Consider the following 16,079-nt stretch of genomic DNA (forward strand, 5'->3'; position numbering starts at 1 on the left):
GTTTTGTTACCAAATATATTGAGATCATTCACTAAAAGGTATTAAGAAAATTTCGAATTCAAAGGTGAATTCAAGAAGCCCAACAAAACCCTCGAGCAATTGACAATATAAACCGAATGAAAAAACAACTGTCGTCGTTCTGATTACGTAAATAGTAAAATCACAAAAGTACGGAACTCCGGAGGAAAATTCAAAACGGAAAGTTGTTAATGTTTGTGTCATTTTGGTCTCTTGTAGAGAGTTGTCTCATTGGCAATTATACATCTTCTTTTTTATCCTAATAAAACGTCAAAAATCAAAAGCTCAAACACATCAAACGCATGGATAACAACTTTCATTTTACCGACTTGATTCTTATGTAGAAAATGGTTGATTGAACTTGGTTTTATAGCAATCTAAACCATTTAATTTTAATTAAATCAATGCTGACAAAAATGTTGTCTATTGAAAAAGAGTAAAACAGAGTGTAATTATATTTCTTATGCAAAATAAGTATTAATTACAAGCAACAATTGAAGAACTTCCAATAATGCCGTTTATCGTTTTCATTTCATCATATAATACGTAAAACAATCTTTATAAAGAGTTTTTGGTTCTGAAATGAACGTGACTGACCTGAACGTCTCGGTTGGCATTGAACAACATCAAACTCAAGAATGCTAGTACTTCTCTAACAATGGCATCACTTCGCCTAGCGATATGTGGTAGAACTTTACCAACAAAATCATGGGAATTTATAGCTGTTTGAACTTCTTTGATATTTGCAAGTTGCCTAAATATGAAAAAAGAACAAAGTATCCCAGCTGTTCATATTTAGAAATTTGTTAGACTTTAGGAAAATATTAATGTAACATGCGTTTATAATATAAAACAACATTGCCATTACATATTACTATGACATAAAGTTCATATTTTAGATCACATTTGTAATGTACTAGGAACGTATACATTGTTTATCAAGAATAATTTAAAAAAAACCCGAAGTTTTCTTTTTTCTTTTTCTTTTTATAACCGTGAACATATCAAACCACTTCGAACATTTTTTTAATTAAAGTTATAGGCTCAATATGAAACACACAATATTAGTAGTTAGTCAAATCAACAACCTTCGCTCAGGAAGAATTGTCTTTCCAACGATCACATTTGACTCTTAATCAATATGGTCATGTGTATGAGTAAGTGTCTAAGACTACCAGTTATGCTACTCTAAATTAGTTAAACATTTAATATTTAAATAGTTTCATCCTGGGGTTGCAAGCAGTGTTTCGTACTGGAATTAACTCAACCAGGACTCAATTGATAACTAGATTTATTAAATGAATCTTGTATCGTAGATTTGTCATAGAAAAGTAGACATTTATAAAACAAAACAAAAACTGTTGACGGTGTGCATAATTCGTCTTCGACTAAACATTATTTCGTCTTACTTTTTAATGTCTGCATCTGAAGCATATTGATCCCAATCAACACGAAGTTTTCTTTCTTCTTGGTGAATAAAAGTTCTTAGAATTTGTAAGCATTTTATATCAAGATCCTCTTGTGATACTGTTGCTGGTGTCGATGTTAGGATTTGTCTTGATGAAATCCTACAAAAATATATATCATACATTTAGGCAACAGAACAGTTTGTAGTTTTCCGATAATCAAATCTCGTAATTCAAAAACTACTTAAAAGAGAGAAATCAATGTAACACACGAGAATTATTTCAAACTGGAGCTAGGACTAGTGAATCAAAAGAGTATACGAATATGAATTCAGAACAAGATCAGTTGCATTCATGAGGTTAGGCTTGGTGTCGTCACTTTTCATGAGATCCTGCAACTAGTGTTTAAAACTGAAGATGTTATTCGAAATTGGTTTGGTATATGTTTAAGAGAGAATGATATTTACAGACAGATCTGTTAAGTAGGCTGGCATTTTCGATTGAACTGATTTAATAGGTGTTACCGAGACCTTTTTGTGGCAACCATTTAAAACGCGTAAAAGAGGTTATTTTCAATAAATTTAATTTTTCCAAGGGACACAAATCTTTTTAAAAAGTCCATCATCCACCATTTCAAACTTCTGCATACACTAACAGCAATCATTTAAAACACATAGAAACAATCCTACATGTATAACTTGAATTCCGAAAGAAACAAAATTTAATAGCTAAAATTAAAATATCAGGTCTTAATATGGTAATACATATGATTTCATTTCTCACTTGTTATGTAAATATAGTAAACAAATGTTTTAAAATTGTTTAAAAGTTTGCCTTACTCACTCTAATTGCTGCAGTAGTTTTTTTGCCATCTGGAACTTTTTGGCAATATTTTTTTCATGTGGTTCACAAAAACATTTGACTAAACTTTGAAATTCTTCTCCAAGAGGTAGCTCTTCATTAGTTCCAATCTCTGTATATTCTATATTTGGTAATAAGAAGAAAAAAAATCAAGCGAACAAATATGTTATATGTATGATTTTAGTTTGACACCCAAATGGTGTCATAATTGTATGTGAAAATGACAAGATCATCTAATTGCGGAACTTATATTTTAAAACGAGGAAAGTGATCAACTGATGAACTTAATCACTCAAAAAGAAAACACTTTAAGTATACGTTATATTTGAAAGTGAAAGTTGCTTCAGTTATTGATAACAAAAAATATAACTGATTTATTTAACAACAAAGTGAACATAGCGAACTCGTGGAAACTCAATAGCATTAACAAAGTTGTTTGAATTGAATTTTACCTACCTCTTTTACATTTATACTTCATTTGTGCTTGTACAGTATTGTGCCCTCTATGAATAATGCGGTTATTTTTGGCAAATGTATGGAATTTGGCATTTAATTCTAGCTCAGTGCAGTAATACTCCATATTGCCCTGTATAGTTTATAGATTTGTATTATAAGAATTTAAGTAAGTGTTTTAGTATCACAAAATATTTAAGCGAAGCATCTTCAACATTATATATATATCAATGATTTTAACTAAAATTTTTAAGAATTAAAATTCGTTTATTCTACGAGGTCGTTTGTGATCAGATCTGCTTTTCTATACTTATGAATTCTTTTTTAATAAATATAGTGATCATGAATACCTTTGTACTACCTTTATACACGTCTCCAGGTAGACAAGACAGATGTATTGTGTTTTATTTCTCTGTCAACAGCATTTCACTACATAATGTATTCGGAAATTAATTGTGACTGGAACATAAATCCTAGAAGACACCTGGTTGGAGACATTAAAACATATGTACCTGTAATTATTTCTGGCAGAAAACTTAACGGTAAAAGTGAACACATTGTTCTGCAATAGTTGTACATGACGTTGACCATTCTTTATATCCACAAAGACGTTTTCCTTGGGCTAGTTACCGAATGATTCACACAACATGTTACATTTTAGGTTAGATAGACTGATTATCTCGCACCTTTTACTTTAAAAGGTGGTCTCCATTTGATTTGATTCACATGAAGTAATTGCTCATTACACACAAATTAAACATACCTTGCGTACATCGCTCTTGGTATCTGCTAATCTCATTTGTTGGGTAAATTTATCCAAAGCACCGATATTAGCCTAAAATGATTTTTTCAACATATACAAATGAGATAAAGCATTTGACATGTTTGAAAGTACAAACATTATCAAAGTTGCTATGGTGTAATCAATATCAATTTTATTAATTATTTAATAACTACCACAATTTGATATTTAAGATAAGTATTGTAATTTTCATTGTTAATAATAAATGTAATATCAATTTAAGAAATCTAATCTTGAATCAATCCTAATTCTATCTTATTTTTGGGAAATATGTTTAGAAATTCAAATGTGACATCAGTTTGTGTTTTGTGTTCATTTTCAAATTTGATGTAATTTTGTGCGTTAAGGCTTTGGCTAACTCGGATGTGTATTTTTATGTGCTGGATTAAGTTGTTTTAGGTAATGTATTCGTTTTTATTCTGTAGTTCGTCGACACTTCGGTTTTATCATGTATATCTATTATATAGTCATTTTATAAAATTTACTGTTTGCAAAAGTATAAATTATTCTAAATAATGAGGATGTTCTTATCCCAGGCAGAAAACCCTAGCCGTATTGCGCACAACTTTTTGGAACTTTTGGTCCTCAGTGCTCTTCAACTTTTTACTTGTTTTGGCTTTCGAACTTTTTTCATTTGAGCTTCACTGGTTAGTCTTGTGTGGACGAAACGCATGTCTGCCGTATTTAATTTTAAACCTGGTACCTTTTGTTAGCTATTATTCGTGTGTTTCTCTGAACTATATTTTATCCCAATTATTTGTATTGTAGTCCTGTCATGTAAAATTTGTCATTTTAATATTAAATTTAATATTGCCAAAAAGCCGGAGGTTTGGCATGCCACAAAACTCACCATTTTTTTTCTTAAAATGTCCTGTACCAAGTCAGGAAAATTGCCATTAGTATATATAAGTTCTTTTCTGTGTGTGTTACATTTTAATGTTGTGATTCTGTTGTGTCGTTCTTCTCCTCTCATACTTGATGCGTTTCCCCTAGTTTAGTTTGTAACCCGGATTTGTTTTTTTCTCAATCGTTTTATGTGTTTCGAACAGGGGTATACTACTGTTGCCTTTATTTATCTGGTTAATAATTATGCGGAATAATGGCTGTGTATCGCATTTGACTTCGATAAGGGTTTTTTTCCAAACCATTTATTTCGCATACATGACCGTGTTAAAAAAGTTTAATGTACTTACAGATTTTGGAGCAGTTGATGATGATATCAATATTGTTACGGTTGCCACAAGTGATTTCATATGTGCTGGTGATGTCAACAAAGAGCCTATTGACTCGCACAGCGACTGAAATAGATAATACATCACCATCAATTTTATTAAAAATATCCATGAATATTTGAGAAGGGTCTGTTACAGTAAAACAATGGACTATCAGGACCCTTCAATCTGAAGATTAGAAACTTAGATTGAAATTTAAAGAATTGAATTATGAGATCAAGTCAATGTAACATAATATATATGCAGTCATTTTAGATACCCATGTATGTTTTGTGCTTAATTATATTAATTTCTATAATAGAATACATACCGCAAATCCACTAGCAAGTGTATCTGTATGGTCCAATTCAGTTGGGTATAGGTCTTTATCAAGTGAATAAAATATTGAATAAAATACCTTAAATATACAAAAGAAATCATATGACTTTATATCTATTGTTGATTCAATTGTAAGAACAACTTCCTTTCTGAAAAAAATATATTATAACATATATTAATTTTTAGTATTTTGTTTTAAAATTTTACTTCATTTAAATGTTTTGGAGTAAAGTGTGACGTCCATTTTCACTAAACTAATAAACAATTTTATTTAGGGACCAGCTGAGGACCACCACCGGGTGTGGAACCATCTCGCTGTATTGAAGACCCATTCGTGGGCTTCGGATGTTGTCTGCTCTCGGTCGGGTTGTTGTCTCTTTGACATATTTCCCATTTCCATTCTGATTTTTAAAACAAACGAAATGCCAATTCTTGTGCAACCAGAATGTACATCAGTGTATGTATAAGTCGTTTCAAGTTTATAAGGTAAAAATATGCAGTCACATATGATAAAAATAAGTTTAAAGATCACCTCAAAATAAGCAAATCATATATAGATTTCGATTGAGTAATTTACTGTTTCAGATATGGTCTGGCTAATCTCTGTGGTAATGCAGAAATATAAATGTACTAAGAATGTAACTCGACTTAATAATAAAATTTGCACATATAACGGCTACAACAGTTAAAGTATGATTTATGTAAATGTATTTTTCAAATTATAAGCGTACGCAACTAAATTATAAATAAAACATACATTGTTTATATCAATTAGAAATTACCTCAAGGAAAGGCAACACAGCATCTAATATAAAGAAAATATTGCCATGCAAAATTTCTTTAGGGTCATCTTCATCCGCTACAAAACTGTAATAAACAAATTTGACAGTTAAATGTAATATACAAGTCCTACTTGAGAATGCATGTAAGAACATCCGAAAATATAAATTATTTTGGACAAATAACAATTAGCCGACTTGCCGAAACATTGAGTTCGACTAAATGTAAGCATGCAACATAAATAAAAGCCATTTCAATAAATAATTTAAATAGTGTCTTTTATGTTGTAATGTTACACTACGGCCTCCGTTCAAAGCATAATACCTGAAGTCTGGCGGTGATTTAAGTAAACTGACGGTTCGTTCTGAATGTCGAGACATGGTATCAGATATCTGGTTAATTGAACCTGCTACAGCAGAAATGAAGTCCCACAAATCTCTGAAATAGTAGATAATAATAATTATGACCTGCGTGGTATTAGATGTAATCCATCCAGTTTAAAAACTAGACATAATTCCTTATTGTTCATTTATAACTTTAAATCGTGCATTAAAATTACAAAATAGTATTTGTGTATAAACATGATAAATGTAATCGTATTTTTGGAATATTTTGTTACAAACAATGTACTTGTTGTACAAATGTTGCAACTTAATATCAGACTATAATAAAATCATATCACTTTTCTTCCAGTGGTGAAGTTGTCAAATGTATAAGAGGGGCGAACAATACAAAACATATTTTCAAACTATTGTGTTGAAGACACACTGGTAACGCCTTAACAAAATACGAAAAACCTCTAAAAGACAAATAATTTTACATTCATAACATAGACAAAGCTGTAGACTGTAACAATGTGCCACATGTGGCATCCCATGTATTGCTCAAGTAAGTACATACACATTGTATATTAATGACTTATATATATAATCAACAAATACCGACCTCTTTCTCTGGCCACTTACTTATCATGTTGAAGATCTGCTCCTCCGCTTTCGACGAGATTTCCGACAGGCTTCATATACACCCATATCATAAATTTCACAAAAGGCTTCTTCAAATTATTGTCTATTGATATATGATTCATCACCCATAATAAATCTTGAACTGGAAGTATCGTTTGACACAATGATTCTATGAACTTATTTTCTCCCTATAGGAATATTAAAACATGATATTGAAAAAATATGTTCAATTATTCCAAAATGTTATTCATGAGATTATTTATACAAGCAAAAGCACGATGTTTACATTTCTTATGGTTATCAACTAAGTTTTTTGCATCACAACCTTTTATTGATCTGCTTAGTCTTTTTTCAAATATCTTTTTTCAAATATCGTTTTTCAGCTTCTAACTATTTGACATGATGATTGGTTTAGTTGTGTTGAAGCCAAAATGCGGGATAGAACTCAAATTTCATAACCAGCGATAAACGCATGGAAAAAATAACCACTCTATCCACGAACCTGTTCTAGATTGTTTTTAATGTTTTGATTGATATTCCATCTTCATATTTTAATCGACAGTTTAAGTGATAATCTGCCTCAGGATCAATCAAAGGCGAAAGCCACTCAAGTTTACCAGTTACTTACGTTCCTGAATGTGTAACGGTGCACGAATATAACATCAATTTCATTTTTCTGTTCATGTATTTTAAAATATAATTGTTTTGAAACGAACACCGTAATTCGATATCATTCTGTCAGGACGAAGTTAACTTAAAAAATGGATGGTTAGGATGGCCGTTTTTTGTATAATGTTTTGTAATTCTATATATAATTACCTCTGCACATGTAGCTAGAAGATCAACCAATCGGACATAGTATGCTAAATGTCCCTTTTCCCTTTTGTTTGTCAGAATCTGTTCCCTCATGTCTCGCGGCTGGTCAAGAACATATGCAGCTTTTCTATAGTTTTGCATTATATATTTCATAACAAGTGCTTGATTTCTCTTAATTGTCAGATCAAGTCCGTCCACTTTCACAAGGACATTTAGAAGTTCTAAAAATTCGGGTGCCTCTTGTTGATAGTCAGCTGCCAAGAGCACAATTTTTTGTATTTGTTTGGATGACACTTTCAGGCATGTACTTTGGTTAGCAACAAACAGCTGCAAAATAATCAGACGGCATAAACAACAATTTTTACAAGTCCAAATCATGCTAAATGAGCCAATTAACAAATTAATAAATATTATATAAAATTAAAATAACGTATAGTAATGTATAACATTTTTCAATATTTAAAGTTAGAAAATAACATACCTCCTTAAGTGCCAGTGCTAAATCAGATGGTACAATCTGAACCGAGAGAAGTGTATCTAAATGTTGAAACAACTTTTCTTGTACTTCCTTGTTTTCTCTGGCTAGAAGCTTCATCAGCCACAATGTTTTAGAAAATATTTTTTTCATCCCTTGGTACTGTTGTTCCTGAATTAAATAATTAGATTTGACTTTACTGACTGGATAAGGTTTTTTTCTATATCAACACCAACTTATTTAGGTTAATATACATCTTATTTTGCAATGACTCACTTTGGTTTCATCTCAAATAAAAAAAGACGATGGTCGACTGTCATTCAAGTAGGTGGTTTTTGATGTGTTTTGTTATTTGATTTTGCAATGTGTCAGTGAATATGGACTTTCCGATTGGATTTTCCTCTGAGTTCAGTATTTTGTGATTTTACCTTTTAGCTAGCTGTAAAACCATGTTTCAGAAAATGCCTATGTCAAGTCAGGAATATTACAGTTGTTTCGATTTTCGTTTTTTTGTTTGAAATAATAAAACGTTTGCTGTTGTCATTTGTTATAATTTTCCCCTTTTCGAATTTTATTTAAATGTCGTTTTTTTTTTGGTTAACATTAAAATTTAGCATTGTCAACTAATTACTATTCTATTTGTTATATGTGTGGCTAATTGCATATAAATTGATCTTATAAATAATTAAATTGCTTTCCTCACCACTAATTTAGTGTCAATTTCCTGAGACAGAATATCTTTTACTATAGCAAGAATACCTGAAACAATACAATATATTTAACTAATCTGCAAAATAGAATTTTCATAACTTAATAAGGTATAATGTCCTATCCTAGATACAGAGACTCTACATAAATCAACATGCATGCACCATAGTAAGTATAATACTAATCAAAAAATGAAACTGGAGATCTTTTCGTTTTAACATTAAATGCCAAGTGCATTATAGTTTGGTTTGTTAATCCGCTTGTCGTCAAATACAAATAAAAAGAACTTACCATGACTAATGAGAATATTTTGATTCATGAAATGAGGCTCCTCTGGCGTCTTTGGTAGATGGCAAAATCTTGAAATGATAATTGTGATAGATATATTACAAATATAATAGGAAGTATCTTATTATATGAGACACGTGTGCTTTTGTTTACAACAGTGGGATTAACGTTGATAGTCAAAAGAAATAACGTAGAAAAATAATAATAGAAAAATAATAATCAGATAATTATAATGACGATGTTGAGTTACATTTTCACAGATTATACATTCAACAGTTATAGTGAAATATTTTCACATAAGAAGGCAATTTTACAAAACAACAAAATTAGTACATGTTCAATATCGAGTCTAACGATATGAAGTTAAATCTTATTGGTTAGATAATGATTTTTATTCATAAGTATAAAGGGTTCAAACATACTCTGCTAATTCATCTAATATTTCTCCCATCAGGAGAATTTGGTGGTCGTTTAACTTTTGTTTTGCAAGTCGACGTAGAACAGGAAGACTTCTCTGAAGTTCACGATGAACTCTAGCTGAATCTTGAGTCAACAAAATCTAAAAGGAAAAAGCAAAACTCAATAACCTAAACAAAATTAAGTAGCACACCTAAATATTAATGTCTTTAAATTGAAATTTATATTTCTACAAAATGTAGCTAGATAATTTATAAAAAGACAAGCAGTATTTTTAAACATTATTCTTTATTAAGTAGATTTTTATAGGAATAGAGAATGTCATGGCATTGTGTTTATAGATCTAATTGGCATACATGTACAGATAATATAAAATATTCCTTTAGTTAATGAAATCTATATGTTAATCTACTTATCTTTTTTTCACAATTTAAGCCTAATTGGTCTTATTTCTAACATCGGTTCATGCAATTTTCTTCATATTTAAACAAAATAATACACATGGGCAAATAACGCAATACTACAAGCAATGCATAGATTACATTAAGAAAAAAACCTTCATATAATTGATTCATTTGGTGAATTATATTTTACCTGTGCCTTTGCTGCAAGCTGAAACATGTCCATTTGTGATGAATAAAGTTTGTTCAGTATATCTAAAGACTTTGTTACCATCCTGTCATATTTGTAATTGGACAGATCCTGAAATCAAAGATAATGAAAACAATTAAGACAAATGATTCCAACTCATTACCTAGACTTATTACAACACATCGGTAATCCTATTTTAGCAGGAACATCTTACCTTCCAAAGTATCTGATATAATAATGTTTGAGTTTCTAGATTCAGTCTACACTTCCTGTATGGTATTTTTTACTTTTGTGTGTCCATTTGTTTGTTACAAGACAATGATTTTGCCAGGTTTGTGTGACATATAGATTTGGTTGCCTCTTTGTAATTCTCTTACATTTTTACATCCGCGCATAAATGTAATAACAAATGTGGTAGTGATTGAAATAATTTATGTTATCACAGGAGGTTCATAAACTATAGATTAAATTTAAACTAAACCAAGTTCAGTATATGTATTAGGATAATAATATAAATGATATGTTTTCTGCAAAAAAAAAATGCAGAAGCCGAATCTTACCATTACAACTAATGTTGTGGAATCAATTTCAAATATAGATGAATTGCTAAACATTTCTTTCAGTTCTTTGATGACCTTTTTCTGGTGTCTGAGAGCTTTTCTGAAACAAACCACACAAGTGTAAATTATCATTCAATGATATATGTTTCTTTAAAAAAACAATTTGCACAATTATATTTGTTCGTCAACTTTACTTATCACACTGTTTGTACTTACAACAGCAACACGATGTGGCAGTTCAATGTGGATCAAAATATGTGTTTGCTTGCGGACACCCCTGTGGGTTTCGTGTTGCTCGGTCGTTAGTTTGCTATATTGTGTTTCGTATACTGTTGACTGTCCTTTTGTTTTTTTCGTATTTTTATATGGCGTTGTCATTTTTCTTTTTATGCAAACTTTGAAATAGAATTAAGAATATAAATGGGGAATGTGTCAAAGAGACAACAACCCGACCACAGAGCAGAAGGCCACCAATCGGTATTCAATGCAGCGAAAAACTCCCGCACCCGTAGACGTGCTTCAGCTTGCCTCTAAACAAAAATGTATACTAGTTCAGTGATAATGGACGTCATTACTAAATTTCGAAATAAGAAACTAAAATTATAATCATTCAAGACTAACAAAGGACAGAGGCTCTACATTATACTTACTTCACTTGTTCATGTGGATTATAAGTTTCATACATCAGGGGTTCTAAAATCAATGGCTTCTTTTCTGAAAATGAATTCTGCTCGCCATGTTTAAATTTGGTCACAAAAGCCTATAAATAAAGAAAAAAAGAAGATAATGTACTTCGATATTCTGCAATCAATAAAAGTAATGATTGAATTTAATCTTGAAATCACATATTGTTTGTGTTAAGTCACTATGATAATTATTTTTATCAATGATACAAAATATGCTGTTAAACAATGAAATGCTATTTGTTGAAAATTTAGAAACGGATAGTACTAGAAAATATAAGGCCAAAAAGTATGTGCATGTGTTCAGAGTTCACTAAAGTCATTAATGCGTGTGCTTTTTAATACTGTAAATTCAGAAAAGATTGCGATGTTTTTATTATTGCGAAAAATGAGAGAGTTATAATAACAAAAATTTAAACTCGCAACTAGACATTTTTTTTTATATGAATTGAATAGGAGTTTTCTCAAAAATTAAAAAAAATTAAAGTGCATAAAAGTCTTAATTGACACAATCGCAATAATAAATATACACAATAATTTTTGAATTTACAGTAGTTACTAGTCATTTGGTGTATTCTTGCCAAATATTTTAAATCAATGAATTAAAAATGAGAAAATTGCTTCGAATATTTTTCAAATGAAATAAATGCATATTTTATAATTATTATAACTGTCACTGATATTAAAACTAGTACATTTCTATGTGAATAATTACCTTTAAACGCAGATTACGTTGGAATGTCAGTAAAAAATCTAAAACTTCCATTGCCCTGTAATAGAAAGTATATTTTATAGAAATTTTGTAAACAAAAGATTACGAAACACAAATGCATTTTAAATATTTAGATCTTTATATTGGCTTGAAAGCGTGTGTGGTATTTTTTTCTCACTATGTGCAATATGTTGTTTTTTTGTTTATACCATCTATTATCAGTTGGAAATTGTTAAAACTCACTGGTACTTGGCATTTACAACTGCCTCTGCCTCTTGGCTTTTTTCAAAACGCCCTGAAGCTCTATATGTGTTAACTGCTTTTTGTCCTTCTTTTGTATAACCTGTAAAAATAAAGTATTTTTTCTAATTAACAGGGTTTACTTTTTTGTATTACAGTATATTCATAGGCCAAAGGAATCGTAATTGCAAAATTTAAAATGGTGTGACTTTGTATATTTAGTTTCATATTGTGGTATTGACCTAAGACGATATATATGCGGTCAGTGAATCCAATATGGGGTTAGAGCGAAGCATGTGGTATTGAGACTAGTGGCCTAAAAAAGTGATCAATTCTTCAATATAAAAAACCTTCTACGATTGATCAACACAAAAACAAATGTCAACAAAACAAATTGTTGGCAATTAAAAAAGAGGGACAAAAGATACCAAAGGGACAGTCAAACTCATAAATCTAAAACAAACTGACAACGCCATGGCTAAAAATGAACAAGACAAACAAACAACAGCACACACGACACAACATAGAAAACTAAAGAATAAACAACACGAACCCCACATTAAATGTGTTTGCTGCATTTATATCAATTGCTCTTCATCAATTGCTACATCAATGTCCGGATTGACATCGTTTCAGATTTTTCTTCAACGCCGTGTTAATTTTTCTAATAACGGACGTCAAACATCTACTAACTGTGCATTAAAAAAACGCTTCTACTTACCCCTTATGAAATAAACACGTTCGTCGCGCGGTCTTTTAAACCAATTATAAAAAGGTAAGATAGATTACTATACAAAACCCCCTGCCAGAATCAAACTTCGCTATTGATTTTATTCGAGTGCAATTAATATTTACTGTGCTGACTAGCGTTTTGTGAAATAAATGATTAACTAGTATTATAAAATACTTCTTTATTTTCTCATTTTACCTTTGGCTTTGTCCTTTGGAAAGGGAACATCATGACCACCATCTAGTAAGGACAACAAAGGAGTCAGTAGCTGCTTCACATCATCCATGTCATTGTAATATCCAAACTTTACCAAATGTTGAAGAAGTCGTAACACCTTTAAGAAATAACAATTTAGTACTGTAGATAAGCTTCACAGATTCTGTATTGATATTTGTTTTCGTTATAAATTTACAAATCAAAACAAAATCGTCATCTTTCATTTTTTTTATTAAATATTTATTAGATGCAAATGATGCAGTCATGTTTGCATTGCATAATAAAGCTTCTCACTCGTTCACGTTGTATGGATCTAAACCTTCCTGGTGAAGGTTAGTTAGAAAGTGTTTCGAACACAACAAATTTATGAAGTGTATTTTTCATTGTCTAGCGCTAGATCGGGGGTGCATCGTGTAAACGGGTTATTCCCGTGGTATCACCTGCTCAGTGTGGAAAGCACAAAATATCGAAACTAAATATGTTTTGTGTACCTGTTCAACTAGTTGATTATGTCCTATGTCTGATGCAGTCATCTGATTATTTTGTCTCAAAAATTCTGCCAACCAGTCCCTCAAAACAGGAAATATTGTAACAAGGTCTTTTACAACCTATCAAACATAAACAAATATAATCATGTAAAAGCATAACAAAATGAATTTGTGTCATCCAACTGGGAAAAGAAAGGGTCATCAATCTAAACATATGTATTGAGACCACATGAAGTTAGTAGGTTGGATGTAAATATTGTATTATCATACTTTTCCGTTTCTCAAACAAAACTTACGAATAACAAAAAGAAATTATACAAATTGTAGCAATTTATGTGTATTCAACATAATATATAGATCTCAGTTCTTCATTTTATATATTTGTCGTAAACCAATTATGTGTAGATTAAAAAAAAGCCCCATAGATGATAAGATTGATCATTGCAACATTGACAATGTCATCAAATATATTATAGCTTCAAACATGATATATACCTATAACTAGTAATTTTGATATTTTTTCTACCTTTTCAATGTAAAGATAATTTAGAGAACGAATTTTGTCAAATTAAAGAGCTTTAATATGGAATTTGGAGGGTAGTTTAAATGAAAATGAGACAATCATACACTGAAAACGAAAGTACAAGAAATCGAAATCTACCCTAAAATACATTTATTAGTATGTTATAACAAAGCAGCATAACAGCACTGATAGACAAAAGCAGCAACATCTAAATTTTGAGGTTATTAATTCACAAATATAATCTATTAAAGTTTAAAAAAAATATAATTGAAGACAATTTATTAAAATAAATCATGCATTAAAACAATAATAAAAGTCAAGTTGTATTACTGTTCTAATAAAGTCGGATACCAATTTCGGTAAAAAAAGTCTTTTCCAGAATAATTATACTAAAACGCTAAACCGAAGTTATTTCGTTAAATATTCAATAAAACAAATTATCCATAATTAAAAAAGAAAATAAAGAGATTATAAAAACTTAATATGTTATTACTAAAGAAATTAAATGAAAATGTTTTCAGTGCAGAGATATATAAATGATACATCTATACACCGATGCTAACCTCTCCTGAATCTCGACTTTGTGAGCTTGGAGAAACCTACAATCATATACCGTATAATCAAATCGATACTATATTGCACATATAGTTATTTTAAAATAATGACTTGATGACTTATGAAGTATTTTAAACCAATCTATCATCAAATAAATATAAAAATGAGTACTTATTCAAATACAACCTACAACAAATAGAGAGCGGATCGAGAACATAATCTTGTGAAAAGTTAATGAGTGATGACAATAGGATTTCTAAAATAATGAATATACAGTTACTTAGCCAAAGCAAAATGCCTATGTCTAAAGTCACTGCCTTGCGAATAAAATTGCCATGTTAGTAGGTTCACTACATATTTTTAATACATTCTGTTGTTCACATATTACTTACAAAGCTTTGATCCCTGTCGGAATCTTTTGATCCAACATATTCATATATAAAACAGATATTAGGATGGTCCAATACAGAATAGTTGTTCCCTACGTCTACAAATAATGCTATAATAGATAAAATAAAACAACTATGAATTAGAGGTAAAAAGTGAAGGATGATTAATCAGCAATTACATTTACTCAAATTTGTTTATCAATTAAAATAATCTCAAATTTAAATTCCACATTCCCTATGTTAATGAAGATATTATATTCTATCATTTTAGTATTTCAGGTATTTACTCTTTTACAGAAGATGTCTACCTAGTTCATTCATTTAGGAAGTAACACAATAACAATCAAAACAAAGGGGTAAACAAAGACTCACAACACCAAAAGACATTTACATCAACAGTTTTAAATAATAAATAAGAAACAACAAGAACTCGACTAAAAACCGGGAGTGAAATCAGGTGCTCCGGAAGGGTAAGCAATTCCTGCACCATATATGACACCCGTCATATACCAGTTCGGTAATGATGGAAGGCTATCATGACTGAGGAAGAATATCAGATATGATTTTTCCTGTTTACAAAACTTTGAATGTTTCGAAAAACTAAGGATTTTCTTATCCCAGGCATAGATTACCTTAGCCGTATTTGGCACAACTTTTTGGAATTTTGGATCCTCAATGCTCTTCAACTTTGTACTTGTTTGGGTTTATAAATATTTTGATTTGAGCGTCACTGATGAGTCTTATGTAGACGAAACGCGCGTCTGGCGTACTAAATTATAATCCTGGTACCTTTGATAACTATTTACACCACTGGGTCGATGCCACTGCTGGTGGAGGTTTCGTCCTCGAGGGT

General features: G+C 30.6%; 1 protein-coding gene across 13 annotated transcripts in view; it reads right to left on the reverse strand.

Moving 5' to 3' along the window:
* Positions 1-16,079, reverse strand: part of LOC139524812 (inositol 1,4,5-trisphosphate-gated calcium channel ITPR2-like) — a 122,782-nt gene that overhangs the window by 20,650 nt on the left and 86,053 nt on the right. For 7 of the 13 annotated variants that reach the window (XM_071319901.1, XM_071319899.1, XM_071319895.1 and 4 more), the window contains exons 24-47: positions 15,230-15,336; positions 14,846-14,881; positions 13,763-13,879; positions 13,254-13,389; positions 12,329-12,428; positions 12,089-12,143; positions 11,341-11,450; positions 10,691-10,790; positions 10,134-10,241; positions 9,545-9,681; positions 9,126-9,193; positions 8,830-8,885; positions 8,133-8,297; positions 7,655-7,978; positions 6,836-7,023; positions 6,195-6,308; positions 5,873-5,957; positions 5,083-5,169; positions 4,734-4,838; positions 3,502-3,573; positions 2,742-2,871; positions 2,268-2,406; positions 1,428-1,586; positions 616-772 (exon numbers count right to left, since the gene is read on the reverse strand). In XM_071319901.1, the coding sequence (XP_071176002.1) occupies positions 616-772; positions 1,428-1,586; positions 2,268-2,406; positions 2,742-2,871; positions 3,502-3,573; positions 4,734-4,838; positions 5,083-5,169; positions 5,873-5,957; positions 6,195-6,308; positions 6,836-7,023; positions 7,655-7,978; positions 8,133-8,297; positions 8,830-8,885; positions 9,126-9,193; positions 9,545-9,681; positions 10,134-10,241; positions 10,691-10,790; positions 11,341-11,450; positions 12,089-12,143; positions 12,329-12,428; positions 13,254-13,389; positions 13,763-13,879; positions 14,846-14,881; positions 15,230-15,336 (2,855 nt within the window). The remainder of the gene's footprint in view (positions 1-615; positions 773-1,427; positions 1,587-2,267; positions 2,407-2,741; positions 2,872-3,501; positions 3,574-4,733; positions 4,839-5,082; positions 5,170-5,872; positions 5,958-6,194; positions 6,309-6,835; positions 7,024-7,654; positions 7,979-8,132; positions 8,298-8,829; positions 8,886-9,125; positions 9,194-9,544; positions 9,682-10,133; positions 10,242-10,690; positions 10,791-11,340; positions 11,451-12,088; positions 12,144-12,328; positions 12,429-13,253; positions 13,390-13,762; positions 13,880-14,845; positions 14,882-15,229; positions 15,337-16,079) is intronic. The other 6 variants (XM_071319904.1, XM_071319898.1, XM_071319907.1 and 3 more) reach the window with 1 other exon arrangement.

The sequence above is a fragment of the Mytilus edulis genome, chromosome 5 (genome assembly GCF_963676685.1).
Source record: "Mytilus edulis chromosome 5, xbMytEdul2.2, whole genome shotgun sequence".
NCBI classification, from domain to species: domain Eukaryota; kingdom Metazoa; phylum Mollusca; class Bivalvia; order Mytilida; family Mytilidae; genus Mytilus; species Mytilus edulis.